Source organism: Onychomys torridus, chromosome 1 (genome assembly GCF_903995425.1).
Source record: "Onychomys torridus chromosome 1, mOncTor1.1, whole genome shotgun sequence".
NCBI classification, from domain to species: domain Eukaryota; kingdom Metazoa; phylum Chordata; class Mammalia; order Rodentia; family Cricetidae; genus Onychomys; species Onychomys torridus.
The window spans coordinates 164,411,962-164,426,298 of NC_050443.1; the positions used below are offsets into that span (position 1 = coordinate 164,411,962).

General features: G+C 41.8%; 1 protein-coding gene across 4 annotated transcripts in view; it reads right to left on the bottom strand.

The window, feature by feature from the left end:
• Armh3 (armadillo like helical domain containing 3) overlaps nucleotides 1–14,337 on the bottom strand; it is a 202,267-nt gene that overhangs the window by 94,372 nt on the left and 93,558 nt on the right. For all 4 annotated transcript variants that reach the window (XM_036171070.1, XM_036171061.1, XM_036171079.1 and 1 more), the window contains 2 exons: nucleotides 7,199–7,281; nucleotides 6,271–6,397 (listed from right to left, as the gene is read on the bottom strand). In XM_036171070.1, coding sequence (XP_036026963.1) covers nucleotides 6,271–6,397; nucleotides 7,199–7,281 — 210 coding nt within the window. The remainder of the gene's footprint in view (nucleotides 1–6,270; nucleotides 6,398–7,198; nucleotides 7,282–14,337) is intronic.

A 14,337-nucleotide genomic window follows, 5' to 3' on the forward strand; every position in this document is an offset into this window, starting at 1 on the left:
ACCATGTAAATAGCAAAGGTTTGAAGAAGGATTTCTCCATTACTTGGCAACAAGCTAAGGATATTGTGAAAAAATGTCCTACTTGTTCCTTCTATAACCAAACTCCATTACTTGCATGGAGCAATCCAAAAGGTATACAATGAAATGAAATTTGGCAGATGGATGTGTTTCATTTTGCAGAATTTGGAAGATTAAAGTATATACACCATACCGTTGACACCTATTCATGATTTCAGTGGGCAACTCCTATGAGTTCTGAAAAAGCTGATTCTGCGATTACCTATTAGAAGTTATGGCCATCATGGGAATACCTGTACAAACTAAGACAGACAATGCCCCAGCATATGTCTCCAATAAAATGAGACAGTTCTTTGCTTATTACAATATAAAGCATGTTACCATACAATCCCACAGGCCAAGCAGTCATAGAAAGATCCAATCGAACTTTAAAGGATATGCTAAATAAACAGCAACAGGTAACAATGACTCCTAGAAATAGATTGCTTAGTGCTTTATTAACCTTGAATTTTCTCAATGCTGATGATAAAGGAACAACAGCTGCGGAGAGACATTGGACGACAGACAAAACTCCTGAGCTAAACCAACCGGTTTATTTCAAAGATGTGTTGACCTCAGAATGGAAACCTGGATATGTCCTACATTGGGGAAGGGGTTTTGCTTTTGTTTCCACAGGAGAAGAAAAGCTATGGATACCAACAAAATTAATAAAAATTTGATTCGAACAGGAGAAACCCATTGTTGAGAAGTAAAAGATCATCCACCATTGTGACATCTCTTCAAGTTATAAGAAAAATTTAACAATCAAAGGTTGGGGTAGGGTTGTTTTTGTCTTTCCAGGATAATGGAAATACCCATCTTCCAGAAATCATAAGGCCTTGGATATCTGGATGTTTACAGCAGAAAGAAAGAATCTATTGGTACCAATCTACACAGGGTAAGATATCACTGTCTAACATCTATATCTTATCAATCTAGAATAGCTGTGGATCCAATCCAACTATAAACCAAGCTGGCTTTGGAGATGGAATTGGCTCACTCCTTCTCTAAACCCAAGCATATTGATAAAAGAAAAGGTTGAGAGATTCTTCAGTCCCATATCAGAAGAGCCCTCTGATGTGAGACAGAAGGAAACCAATTATAAGGGACCACTGTCTTCAAGATTCTAATTCTCTCCATGCTTACTCTTGATTTCTCAGAATCCTTTCTTACATGTCATGTCATCTTTAAATCCAAACCTTCCATTTTGATAAAAAATAAGTTTTTCCAATAGCAATCTCTGAAGTCTCCGGAAGGAAGATGGGTCCCCAACAACAACAACTCTACCCAATCCAGAATGATGCCATAGTAATCATCATACTACACTTCTTGCCAGAATTTCAGACAATCTTACCCATTACTCTGAGAGTTGCTGCAGAATCTACAGTTAGTCTAACTGTGATTTAACTATCTGAGCTTTCTCACAATACCCAACAGAGATACCATTGCCCCCTAAACAGCAGGAAGCAGTTCTAAGAAAATGATGCCCCTTCTCCCTAAGGTTTCATATTTCTCAGGGTTATGGATGATGGTTCTAGGGTTGGGGGTGGAAGAAACTGTTAAACTCAGTACTCTCCTTAAGGAAAGAAAATATGTCTCAAAAAAAGGGGAAAAGAAGAAATGGAATGGATAGGTATAAGATATTATGGTAGACTATCATATACATTAGTAAACAAATTTAGTAAAATAGCAGCCTTAGATAATTTGCACTGTTATGGATTCTTTTTTTTTTTTTTTTTTTTTTGAGCTGAAGATCAAACCCAGGGCCTTGCACTTGCTAGCCAAGCGCTCTACCACTGAGCTAAATCTCCAACCCATGCTATGAATTCTCAGGTAATATTATATCCTTCTGAGGTCTTTGATGTGGTTGAAGACTAGATAGTTATAATTTCCTCAGTTATGATACAAGATAAGTTACATATAAAACCTTAGAATTCTGGGAAGTAGAAGGCTGGGAGGAGACACCGCCAGCCGCCGCCATGAGAAACAACATGTAAAGACACTGGTAAGCCACAAGCCATGTGGTAAAGTATAGATAAGCAGAAATGGGTTAATTTAAGATAGAAAAAGTAGATAACAAGAAGCCTGCCACAGCCATACAGTTTGCAAACAATGTAAGTTTCTGTGTGCTTTCTTGGTTGGGTCTGAGCAACTGTGGGACTGGCGGGTAAGTGAGATTTGTCCTGACTGGGCCAGGCAGGAAAACTCCAACTATAAATGGCGCCCAACGTGTTGGTAAGAATTTCCACCTAAAACCTGAGAAAAAAAGATTCTAAGACGGAGCTAAAAACAGCTTCCTAATTGTTTCTCTCAATTTAGCGGCAGCCTGCCAGTTTGAGCTCCTGACGTGTGCGTCTGACCTGCAGTGCGGCGGGAAAGAGGAATCTACAAGTGGCACTTTACTCTGCTGCGTGGTAGATTTAGCCTTTGCTAGTTTAAAAAAATAAAAAAAGGTTTCTGGGCTATGCACTGCTTTGATAGAACTGCTTCTGATAGTTGATGGTACACATGGCTCTAGACCCAGAGCTGATGGTAAACTGTACCACCGCCATGTTGGGAAGCTGAGGTGGGTGGAGCCAGCAGCCACTGCAGCATTTCAGTCTTACAAAGATGAATATTACACAGAGAATCTGGTTTGTCTTGTCTTTGGGATTTTTAACTACAGAAAAAGATTTGATTATAAAAACTGTTGAGTTAAACAAATATGTAAATTTTAAAGGTAACTTGACTTCTAAATTTGGATATAAGGATATGATGCTTTGGAAAAGAGTATCTGATTTTGTTTCCATAGAAAGCCAGAGGCTATGGATTTGTTCCAGATTAAGATACATCAGGTTTGATCAGCCAAGACCACCTGAAAGGTCTCCGATGACGCCATGGCCCAGATGATCCAACATCCAAAATGGTTTCAAGGCAACTGGCTCAGAGGTTCACCCTAATGGACTACTCCATAATCCTAAAATTTTCTTTGTGTCCCCATAAGATACAGCGCCCCCCTCCAGCAAGAAGTAGTAAGAAAAACTACGCCCACATTCCCAAAATTATCAAGCTGGCTTTGGAGATGGAATTGGCTCACTCCTTCTCTAAACCCAGACATATTGCTAAAAAAAAAAGGTTAAGAGATTCTTGTGTCCCAAATCAGAAGAGCCCTCTGGTGTGGGACAGAGAAAAACCAATATTTTTCTTTAAAATAGATTGATTATAAACATGATCTCTTTCTAAAGAAGAAAAGGGGATATGATATAGATATAATAGGATAAAAGGGTAGTTTAAGGAACTTACTTCTAAAGAGCAACGACTTGTTTAAAATGTTTTACATTGGTATAGATTTTAGTTTATTGATACAAACTTAAAGTTAATTTTGTTATACTATGTATACATTTCTACTCGTGTTTAAGGTATTATGTTTATATAGCTCATTTAAAATTGTAATGGATAATTAAAAATAGATTAATAATTAGTCATCTATGATAATCATACTTGTAGCCATGTTAGTTAAGTCTTCTAGATATACACAGACATATTTCAGATAGATAGGTAATCTTCAAATACTTGAAAGACCTACAGAATATGGCATTTAAAATACTTTTAAAATTTAGACTTTCTGGACAGTGAGACATGTCTGCTCCTGGCAGCACCGATTTACTTCAGAGAGGAGGATGGGCATTGAAGACACTTCATATGGAGTTTATCTTCACCTTGGCAAAAATAGCCATTTGGGCAAGAAACTGTTCTTGCCTGGACTGCTCGATCACCTGGACATGCAGGACCCATAGAAAGGTGACTACTGAACTTTGCTTTCAAAATGGTCCTTCAGGTTCCTGCTTCACAGAGGAAACTGCCAGACATTCTACAGGACACTGAGAGAAGTGACCGAGAGACTCTAGCCCTGTGGGCTGAAGACAAATGCCCCAACTTTACAAAGGAACATTAGATGACTGTTCAGGCTGCCAGCTGTCTCTGTCTACTCTTGCAAGACTCCCGAAAAATACTTACATCCTTCTCCTGGTTCTCAGGTAATATTATATCCTTCTGAGGTCTTTGATGTGGTTGAAGACTAGATAGTTATAATTTCCTCAGTTATGATACAAGATAAGTTAGATATAAAACTTTAGACTCACAAATATAAGATAGATAGGATATCTTCTTTAATATTGTAACTATAATTCTTGCTTGATAGTTGTTTTGTTATATGTAATTGTACTATGTAAAAGTTAAAACCTTCCTTAAAAAAAAGAAAAGGGGAAGTGCTGTGGATATCGCTCTGTGTAAATAAAGTTCTGATTGGCCAGTGGCCAGGCAGGAAGTATAGGCGGGACAAGAGAGAAGAGAATTCTGGGAAGCAGAAGGCTGGAGGGAGACACCGCCAGCTGCCGCCATGAAAAGGAACATGTAAAGACACTGGTAAGCCACAAGCCATGTGGCAAAGTATAGACTAACAGAAATGGGTTAATTTAAGATAGAAGAAACAGATAACAAGAAGCCTGCCACGGCCATACAGTTTGTAAACAATGTAAGTTTCTGTGTACTTTCTTGGTTGGGTCTGAGCAACTGTGGGACTGGCGGGTAAGAGAGATTTGTCCTGACTAGGCCAGGCAGGAAATTCTAACTACATATATCTGTCATACTGTATGTATGTTCTACTTCTGTTTAAGATATTCTGTATACTGATATATATTTAGGATTATTATCATGTTGCATATTGCACTATACATTCCTACCTCTGTTAAAGATATTTTGTGTATTGTCACAATTTTAAAGTCATTGTCCTTTACTGTACATTTGCTTACAAACTGTTTGCCTTGTTTACATGAAGCCTTAGTCCTTAGGTTGTTTAGGTAGATAAGACTTATAGATTTATTTTCACCTATGCTTGTCATCTCTATAATTATGTTAGTTAGGTTATCCAGATTTATAAATACATAGGTCGGATGGATAGGTAATCTTCAAACACTTCATGGACTTAGAGAATACGGCATTTAAATAACTTAGAATTCTGTTGACGTGAGAGACAATTGCTCCTGGCAGCACCACTTTGATCCTGAAAGAATGTTGGGCTTCTAAGACATTTCCATTTGGAAGTTTGTCTTCTTGGCACAAAACGGCCTACTGGGCAAAGAACTGCCCTTGCCTCAACTGCTGACAGTACAAACGCTGTCCTTTCTGGACAAGTGGGACACAAGGAAAGCGACCACTATACTTTGTCAAGACAAGGTAAGATGGTCTTTCAGAATTCCTGCTTCTGAAAATGGTCTGTCAGATACTCTAGGCCTGTAGCCAATTTGAATGCACCAACAATGCTGAGAAACATTAGGTGACTGTCCAGGCTGCCAGCTGTCTCTGTCTACTCTTGCAAGACTCCCAAAAGTTGCTTGCGTCCTTCTCCCATTTCTCGGGTATTATTATATTCCTTCTCAGGTCTTTAATGAGGTTGAAGACTAGCAGTTATAGTTATAACTTTATATATATGTATATATAAAGACGTCCCTGGATTTTAGTATGTATTTTTTGCTTGATATTGTTTGCACTTATTGTAATTCCAACTTATCTAGGTCATTATCCCTCATTACTCCTGGACAATTTTTGATAACTATCTTTGTATATAGTCTTGTATTAGGTTAGAACATTCTTATTTAGACAAAAGGGGGAGATGTAGTGGGTAGCCATCCCAGCCTTGGCCTGGAAGTTCCAACCCTCATTGAGGCTTTCGGTAATGGTCACGCCTACAAGGTGGGGCTGAGGGAGGACGCTGAAGACCCAGAATCAAGAGGAGAGGCTTCTCTTGGTTCCTGGACCCTGGACGCTGGAGGTAGACTGAGCAGAGTTCTCCAGAGAACACCGCCAGACTGTGCCATCCCTTTCCCAGACCCTGCAACCTATCCCTTCATTTGTAAGTTACCCCACAAAATAAACCTCCCTTTTAACTATGTGGAGTGGCCTTAATAATTTCACCAATAGAGGGGTTTGCTTGCTTATTGTTTTTGAGACAAGGTATCTCTATATAGCTTTGGCTGTCCAAAAACTAGACCAGGCTAGCCTCAAATTTACAGAGATCTATCTGCCCTGCTAATGAGTGCTGGGGTTAAAGTCACACACTACCATGCCTGGCTATGAGCTATTTATTTCTATACCATCCAACTAGAGAATCTTTTGTAACATTTTCCTGTTACACTCCAGACAGACAAGGTACAGAGAAAGAAGAAAAGTCCTTACCCATGGAGTAGAGGTTGTCAAAGCTCTGGTGCATGCGGATAATTTCATAGTAAAGCTCGTCATAGCTGCTGGGGGTTGGCAGGAAGGTGTCACCGTATGTGATAAACATATTAAATAGGTTCACAATCTGAAAAAGAAGCAATAGCCCATATACAGGCATCGGAAAAGCATTACTAGTGGGATGCTACAACCATCTCTTCATGGTTTGTAAAAATATAAATTTTGGGGGACTTTATAAACTGACTACAAAGTAATCATTATTAAAAATTCACTGATATAAGCCGACAAATTATATTAAATAAAGATAATATCCAAAGCTTTGTATTTCTTTCTCATTCTCTACCTTAATTCTTATCTATGCTCTGAAAACTAATTTACACGTGTGTGGAAGGAGTAGCACATAATGGGTTCTACCACACATCTCAACCCTACCTGACTCTGCTGCTGTCATGCTGAGAGCTGAAAACTGGCAGTTCTACGTATCTTGGGCATAGTTCTATAATCAGCAGATACTAAAAATCAGGACTTTTATCCCTACCAAATACTGAGCATTTACAAACTGAGTAAGACAATGAAATGGTTCAGTAGCCTCTTTCTCACCTAAATCACCATCTAGATAAGCATTTCTATGTACCTTTCAGAAGCCAAGTGCAACGATGATTGAACAACATATCTGGCTAGCCACACAGAGACTGCAATAGTACAGTAGTTTTTTGCTGGGACCAAGCTCAGTATTCATAGAGATGTAATCTGTATCCATGCCTCCCAGGCCAAATACATGCATAAGAGTGAGGATCCTCAGGTTTAAGACTCTGATCCATAAGGAAAATACAGCTTAGATCCCAGACCTTGGTACCTACTACAAACCATTCCATTTCTGCCTTACTATATTGGCTTCAGAAAAACAAATAATTTTATTAGTACTCACCATAAGAGCCAATGTAAAAATGTTGTGTTTGGCCAAAAGTACAGTTTCATTTGACATAAGGAACTTCAGCAAGTTTATCAAGGCTTTAGAGGAAAAAAACAACAAATTATTCAAATCATAATCAATATAATCAATAAAAGTAAGGTCCTTCAAGATGGCTCAGTGAGCAAAGTCACTTGCTACCAAGTGTGATGGCCTCAGTGGTTCCAAGATGCACACAGTAGGAGACATCTGACTCCCACATGCTGTCTAACCTCCACATCTAACCTCCACACATGGCCACATAATACAGACATACACACAAACAAATAAATGTAATAAAAAATTAAGTAAATAAAAGTAGAATAACTCTATAGAAATCCATAGATATGAAGTGAGTCTCAGCAACCAAGGCCTTTTTTTATTGCTAACAAGTAGTGTGCAAGTAGTGTGTGTGTGTGTGTGTGTGTGTGTGTGTGTGTGTGTGTGTGTGTGTGTAAAACAGGCTATTAAAAAACACCACCAATAGCCAGGCAGTGGTGGCGCATGCCTTTAATGCCAGCACTTGGGAGGCAGAGCCAGGCAGATCTCTGTGAGTTCCCGGCCAACCTGGTCTACAGAGAGAGATCCAGGACAGGCACCAAAACTACACAGAGAAATCCTGTCTCGAAAACAAACAAACAAACAAACAACAAAAACCCACCACCATTTCACTATGGTATGGAACACTAGCACCTACTTTTTTCTATCCAGCTGCAGCCGCCTTTTGGTACCCATTACCCAACAACTCTCCACCCTCCCCCAATTACCAGCATCTAGTAATCACTACTCTACATCAAGATCAACATTTTTTTAACTTCCATGTCTGAGAGAGAAAACGGTATTTGTCTTTGGCTTATCTAACTTGACATACATCCCCCCAATTCCATCCCACTTTCCATCTAGCTACAAATGACAGGATCTGATTCTTTCTTGGGCTGATTTCCCACTGTTATGTACATAACTTTTCTTTTGGTGGGAATGAGGGAGCTGTTGTAATTTGAATGAAAATGACTCCCCATAGGCTCATAAGTTGGAATACTTGGTCTCCAGTTGGTGGAACTGTTTGGGAAGGATTAGGAGGTGTGGCCTTGTTGGAGCAGGAATGTCACTAAGAGTAAGTTTTTAAGGTTTCAAAATATTTGCACCATCCCCTGTGTGTCTCTCTCTGCTTCCTGCTTTTGGATCAAGAGGTGAGCTCTCAGCTATTCCTGACGCTGTGCACTTGCTCAGCCATCATGGACTCACAGGCTGCCTAGTTTTAAGCCAACTTGATGCACACTAGAGTCATCTGAGAGAAATGAACCTCAATTGAGATAATGCCTCCATGAGATTGGGATACAAACAAGTCTGTAGGACATTTTCTTAATTAATGACTGATGTGGGAGGGTCCAGCCCGTTATGGGCTGTTGATCCTAGGTCCTATAAGAAAGCAGGTTGAGGGGCTGGAGAGATAGCTCAGAGGATAAGAGCACTGACTGATCTTCCAGAGGTCCTGAGTTAATTCCCAGCACCCCCATGGTGGCTCACAACCACCTGTAATGAGATCTGGCACCCTCTTCTGTATACATAATAAATAAATCAATCTTAAAAAAAAAAAAAAAGCTGTAAAAAAAAAAAAAATTAAAAAAAAAAAAAAAGCAGGTTGAGCAAGCCAATAAGCAGCATCTCTCCATGGCCTCTACATCAGTTCCTGCCTTCAGGTTCCTGCCCTGTTTGAGTTTCTGTCCTGACTTTCTTTGATGATGAACTGTGATATGGAGTATAAGCCAAATAAATAAACCTTTTCCTTTCCAAGTTACTTTGGCCATGGTGTTTCATCACAGCAATAGTAACTAAGACAACTCTAAACTCTGAAACCATAAGACCAATTAAATGCCTCCTTTACACACACACACACATTTCTTTTTTTTTCCCCGAGACAAGGTTTCTCTATGTAGTTTTGGAGCCTTTCCTGGAACTCGCTCTGTAGACCAGGCTGGCCTCGAACTCACAGAGATCCACCTGGCTCTGCCTCCTGAGTGCTGGGATTAAAGGTGTGTACCACCCCCACCCAGTGATACTGTCTTTTATAAGTTGCCTTAGTTATGGTGCCTTGTCACAGTGACAGAAAGTAAGACAGGAACAGAAGACAGTTTGGCCCTCAGCCCATGCTTCCTGCTTCTGTCCCTGAGTGCTAGGATTATAGACACGTACTACCATGCCTACTATACCATATAAATGTATGTGCATGTATACACAAACACATACATGGGCAGAGGACAGGCTGGCCTTCAACTCTCTATATAGCTGGGAATGAAACAAATTTGAGTGAGCCCAGGGCCATGTAAACCCTAAGTATGTGTTCTACCACTGAGCTACCCTCCAGACACCCATCCATCTTTAACTGCACTTCCTGCCCCTTTCCTCACCCTTCTGTGAGAGAAAACCTCATGTAGCCCAGACCAGCCTCAGACTTGTTTTATACAGAGGCTGGAGTTTAACTCCTTGTCCTTCTGCCTTCACCTCCCAAATACTAGGATTATCACATGTGACCTTCTTGCTCTTTTTAAACTGTATTATTTTCTTAAGTGGTTGAGTTCCATGTAAATTATGAGTATCAATCTTTTGTCAGGGGACTAGAGAGCCAGATCAGCAGTGAAGAGCCTATACTGCTCTTGAAGAGGACCCTAATTTGTCCCCCAACATCCATTGGAAGGGAGGCTCTCACACCTTTCTGCAACTCCAGCTCCAACGGAATCCAACCCTCTGGCTTCTGCCAGCACTTGCATTAATGTGCACAGACCACCACACATACACAGAAATTTTTAATAAAAAAACAAATTTTGTTTGTTTGTTTGTTTTTTATTTCCGAGACAGGATTTCTCTGTGCAGGTTTGCACCTTTTCCTGGAACTCACTTGGTAGCCCAAGCAGGCCTCGAACTCACAGAGATCTGCCTGGCTCTGCCTCCCAAGTGCTGGGATTAAAGGCATGCGCCACCACTGCCCGGCTGTTTTTTTGTTTTAAGACAGAATCTCACTATGTATCCCTGACTGACCTGGAACTTGCTATATAGCCTAGGGTGGCCTTGAATTCAGAAGATCCTCCTGCCTCTGCTTCCCTGTGCAGGGATTAAAGGTCTCTACTACCATACCTAGCTCAAAAAATAAATCTTTAAAACCAAGTCTTTCATCTTTTCTCAGTGAACAGTTTGATAATTTCTCTCCCATTCTGTAGGTTGTCGACACTGCTTTTTTTTTTTTTTTTTTTAAGATTTATTTATTATTATGTATACAGTGTTCTGTCTGCATATATCCCTGCAGGCCAGAAGAGGGAGCCAGATCTCATTACAGATGGTTGTGAGCCACCATGTAGTTGCTGGGAATTGAACTCAGGACCTCTGGAAGAACAGTCATGCTCTTAACCTCTGAGCCATCTCTCCAGCCCATCAAACACTGCTTTTATTGTTGCTATGTATAGTCTGATAGAATCCTGTTTGTCCCTTTTTTTTCTTTTATTGGATGCATTCTTGGGGCCCTTTGTCCAAGGTGTTTTATTCATTTCCAGTAGTAGAGAGTGTAGTACTTAGGGCCTTGTACCTGATAGATAGGTAAGTCTCTACCACCTACTGAGCTACAATCCCTTTTTTAGTGTGTGTAGGGTGTATATATGAGTGTATAAATGATGTATGTTCAGGTTTGTTCATATCGTGGCATGTACGTGGAGCTCAGAGGACAATCTTGGGTGTCTGTTTTTTTACTGTCTGCCACTGCATAAACCTTCTGGGGTTCTGCTGTCCCTGCATCTCATCCCATAGTCAGGAGTGTTGGGACTGTGGACACGTGCCATCATGCTAAACTTGTATCTGGGTCTGGTGATGCAGACTTGCTCAGCAAGCACGTTAGGCACTGACACATAACCCCAACGCTGCATTTGCATTGCAAGACAGAGCTCCTAAGTGCCCACACTGGCCTTGAACGTATTCTGTAGGATGCTTTAACTTGGCTTTTTGAATAGATGGATAACAGGCCTGTGCCACCAGGCCCAAGGTCTTTTAAAAGCTGATTAAAGTCTGTGTAATGTAGCTCAATGCTAGACAATTTGCCTAGCACAGACAAGGCCCTCATTCAATCCCTAGCACAGACAAACTGGTAGATTTAAGAAGCCAGTGTGGTACCACACACCTATGATCTTAGCACTCTGATGGTAATGAAGGAGTGTTAGGGGTTCAAGGCCAGCTCTAGCTACACAGTGAGATCAAGGCTAGCCTAAGCTAAATGACACTGTGTCTTTTAAAAAAAGAAAACAGCAAAGCACTGATCTTTCAGGTGCATGTCTGCTTATCCACCCATTTAAGGTTTAAAAAAGGACTTCTCTTTATCCCTTCTTAATTAAGCTCAGAAATGTGACTGCTAAACTGACATCTTAGTGTTCCAAATTTCCTCCCACATGGTCATTTCCCCATCAAACTTTCTCAATTACAAGTAAGAATAAGGGCCCCTTCCACCTCAGACTGCTAGCATCTACTGTCAACAAGGTTCAGTATCACGTCTGTTTCGAACATCACTGCTATAAGGGCCATGTATATACTCCAATGGTTCCCAGCTGTGGCAGCTATGCTGCAGAAGCCACAGCTGTGCAACTCCGCCATGAAAGACAGCTCACCAAGAGATAGGAAGGAAGTTCTGCCAGGTGTGTGCACACAGCTCCTTTGGAGGCTAGGGCAGAGGCAGGCTGATCCAAAGTTTAGGCCTATAGAGCCAACTTAGTGAGACCCTGTATTCAGAGTTGGCCTTGGCAGGAATAGGCAGGAGAACTGTTGTAAGTTTTAGACCACCTGGGCTATATAATGAATTACAGGTCAGCACAGGTTATTGAATGAGACCTTTTTCTCAACAACCCCCACCCAAGTTGTAGCAATAAAGCTCAATTGCAGAGCACATACCTAGTGTGCATGAACCTGTGTTTAATCCCCAGTTCCACAATAAGAAAAAAAAAATGCTTTTTTACTAATTTTTTTAAGGATTTTTTTTCATTGTATATAAGTGCACATGAGCCCCCATGCCTTTGGATTCCCTGTAGCTAGAATTACAAGCAACTGTTCTGGGAACCAAATTCCAGCCCTCTAGAAGAGCACTCAGCATTCCTAACTGAAGAGCAATATTCAGCCCCAGGGGGAAAGAAATCTTAAGTGTTCTAGTTTTTCAAACGAAAGTGTAGCTAGCTGTTCACTCTGACAGCAACATCATTTACCAGAAAGATTTTTCTGTGCCTGACAGTCAGGGAAGAGACTGCCTAAACTGAAGCTATCTTGATAAACAGAAAGTCCTGCGATAACTCTGCAACTCTAAAGACCTTTTTGCAACAGAAATTTTCAGTTGCCTGGTACTCATTTACCCAGGACAGTGGCTCTCGACCTTCCTAACACTGCCACCCTTGAAATACAGTTCCTCATGTGTGCTGACCCCTAACTATAGTTATTTCGTTCCTACTTCATAACTGTAATTTTGCTACTGTTATGAATCATAATGTAAATATCTGTGTTTCCCAACAGTCTTAGATGACCCCTGCAAAAAGGTCCTTTGATCAGCAGAGGGGTCTCGACCCACAGGTTGAGAACTACTGACCTAGGACATCTGTCTAGGGATCAAATCTGACCTGTGTCCACTACTACCCTTCTTGGTGGGAAAGAGGGCAATTAGCTCCAGTCCACAGTCCTCTCTTGCCCTAGACCTCCCGTGTCCTATCCATGAAGAAAGCCTCAGTCTTTTCTTCTCCCTGAACCTGACACTCCAGTTTTCTTGGCTAGGCTGAAAACAAGCAAGCATCAAGGATCCTCTTGTTTCTACCCACCCCTACCCCTCCAGCCTCACCCTCAGGGCTGGGATCACAGGCAAGCATATGACTGTTATGTGGGTGCTGGGATTTGAACTCCTCCTAACTGTGCAGCAAATTCTCTCTCTCTCCCTCTCCCTCTCCCTCCCCGAGACAGGGTTTCTCTGTAGCTTTAGAGCCTGTCCTGGAACTCATTTTGTAGACCAGGCTGGTCTCGAACTCACAGAGATCCGCCTGCCTCTGCCTCCCAGTGCTGGGACTAAAGGTGTGCACCACCACCACCTGGCTTCTGTGCCAGGTTAATTTTTTGAGACAAGATCTCAAGGGAACCCAGGCTGACCTGGAATCCACGATCTTCCTGCCTCTGCCTCCCTACCAAGTATGAGGATTACGGGAGCACACCACCATGCCTAGCTTGGACTTACTTTCTAAACCACACCTTTTTGGTGAGCAAAGAAGTCTGTTCTCCTATGCTGCCAGCACTTTCTGTGACGGTTACTGCTCTCACAGAAGGTCTGTGTGCTGTGATCTGGAACAGCAGGGAAAGAGGAGAAGTGACTGCGGAGGCTACCTGCCATACAGCACTCCTTGTGCAGTCAATCCTCTTACAGCACCGGGGAGAAACGGCAGGCAAGGGCAGGGCAAGACCGGCTGCACCGACACTGTGTTCTATAGGCGCACTATTCCCCTCAAAGAGCAAGGCGACAGAGACCAAGAAGACAGGCTCCTGGGTTCGTGTACTCTACTTCTCCTCTAGAGTTCTGTGATGGAAAGGCAAATGATAGGTAGCTCTTTTGATGGTGTCTGTTAACAAGTGACCTAATGGACTGGACTCAAGCAGGGTAGTGCAGGGAGCTCCAGAGGCGCCCATAACAGATCACACAGTCTTCTCAGCTCCTACTAGTAGCTCTGGGGAATAACAGTGGCTGAGTAAGAGCCACATAAAAATGAGTAACCTCAGCCCAAACTTCTGTCCTTGCTGAAGCTCACCTTGCTCAGTTATTTGGAGCTGCCCACTGACAAGGTGCCTCAGTGTGAGATGACAGCTGACCCTGATCAGCATCCCAGAAAGGAACGTCTGCTGAGAAAACCTGTCTCCCAAGACAGTCTCTTGCCTTGAACAAACAATTTCAGAAAGGACAGACTGCAGACTCACATAGCCCCTAGGGCCGTAACCAATTCCCTCACTTGGCAGCCCCTCACCTAGCCCCTGGCAGGCCTCTCAGTCTCCCCAGGAGAGAGGCTGATCCTCATTGTGTGCTCTCACCTTCCAGCCTTCCATCTTCACACTGTCTCAGCAATCTA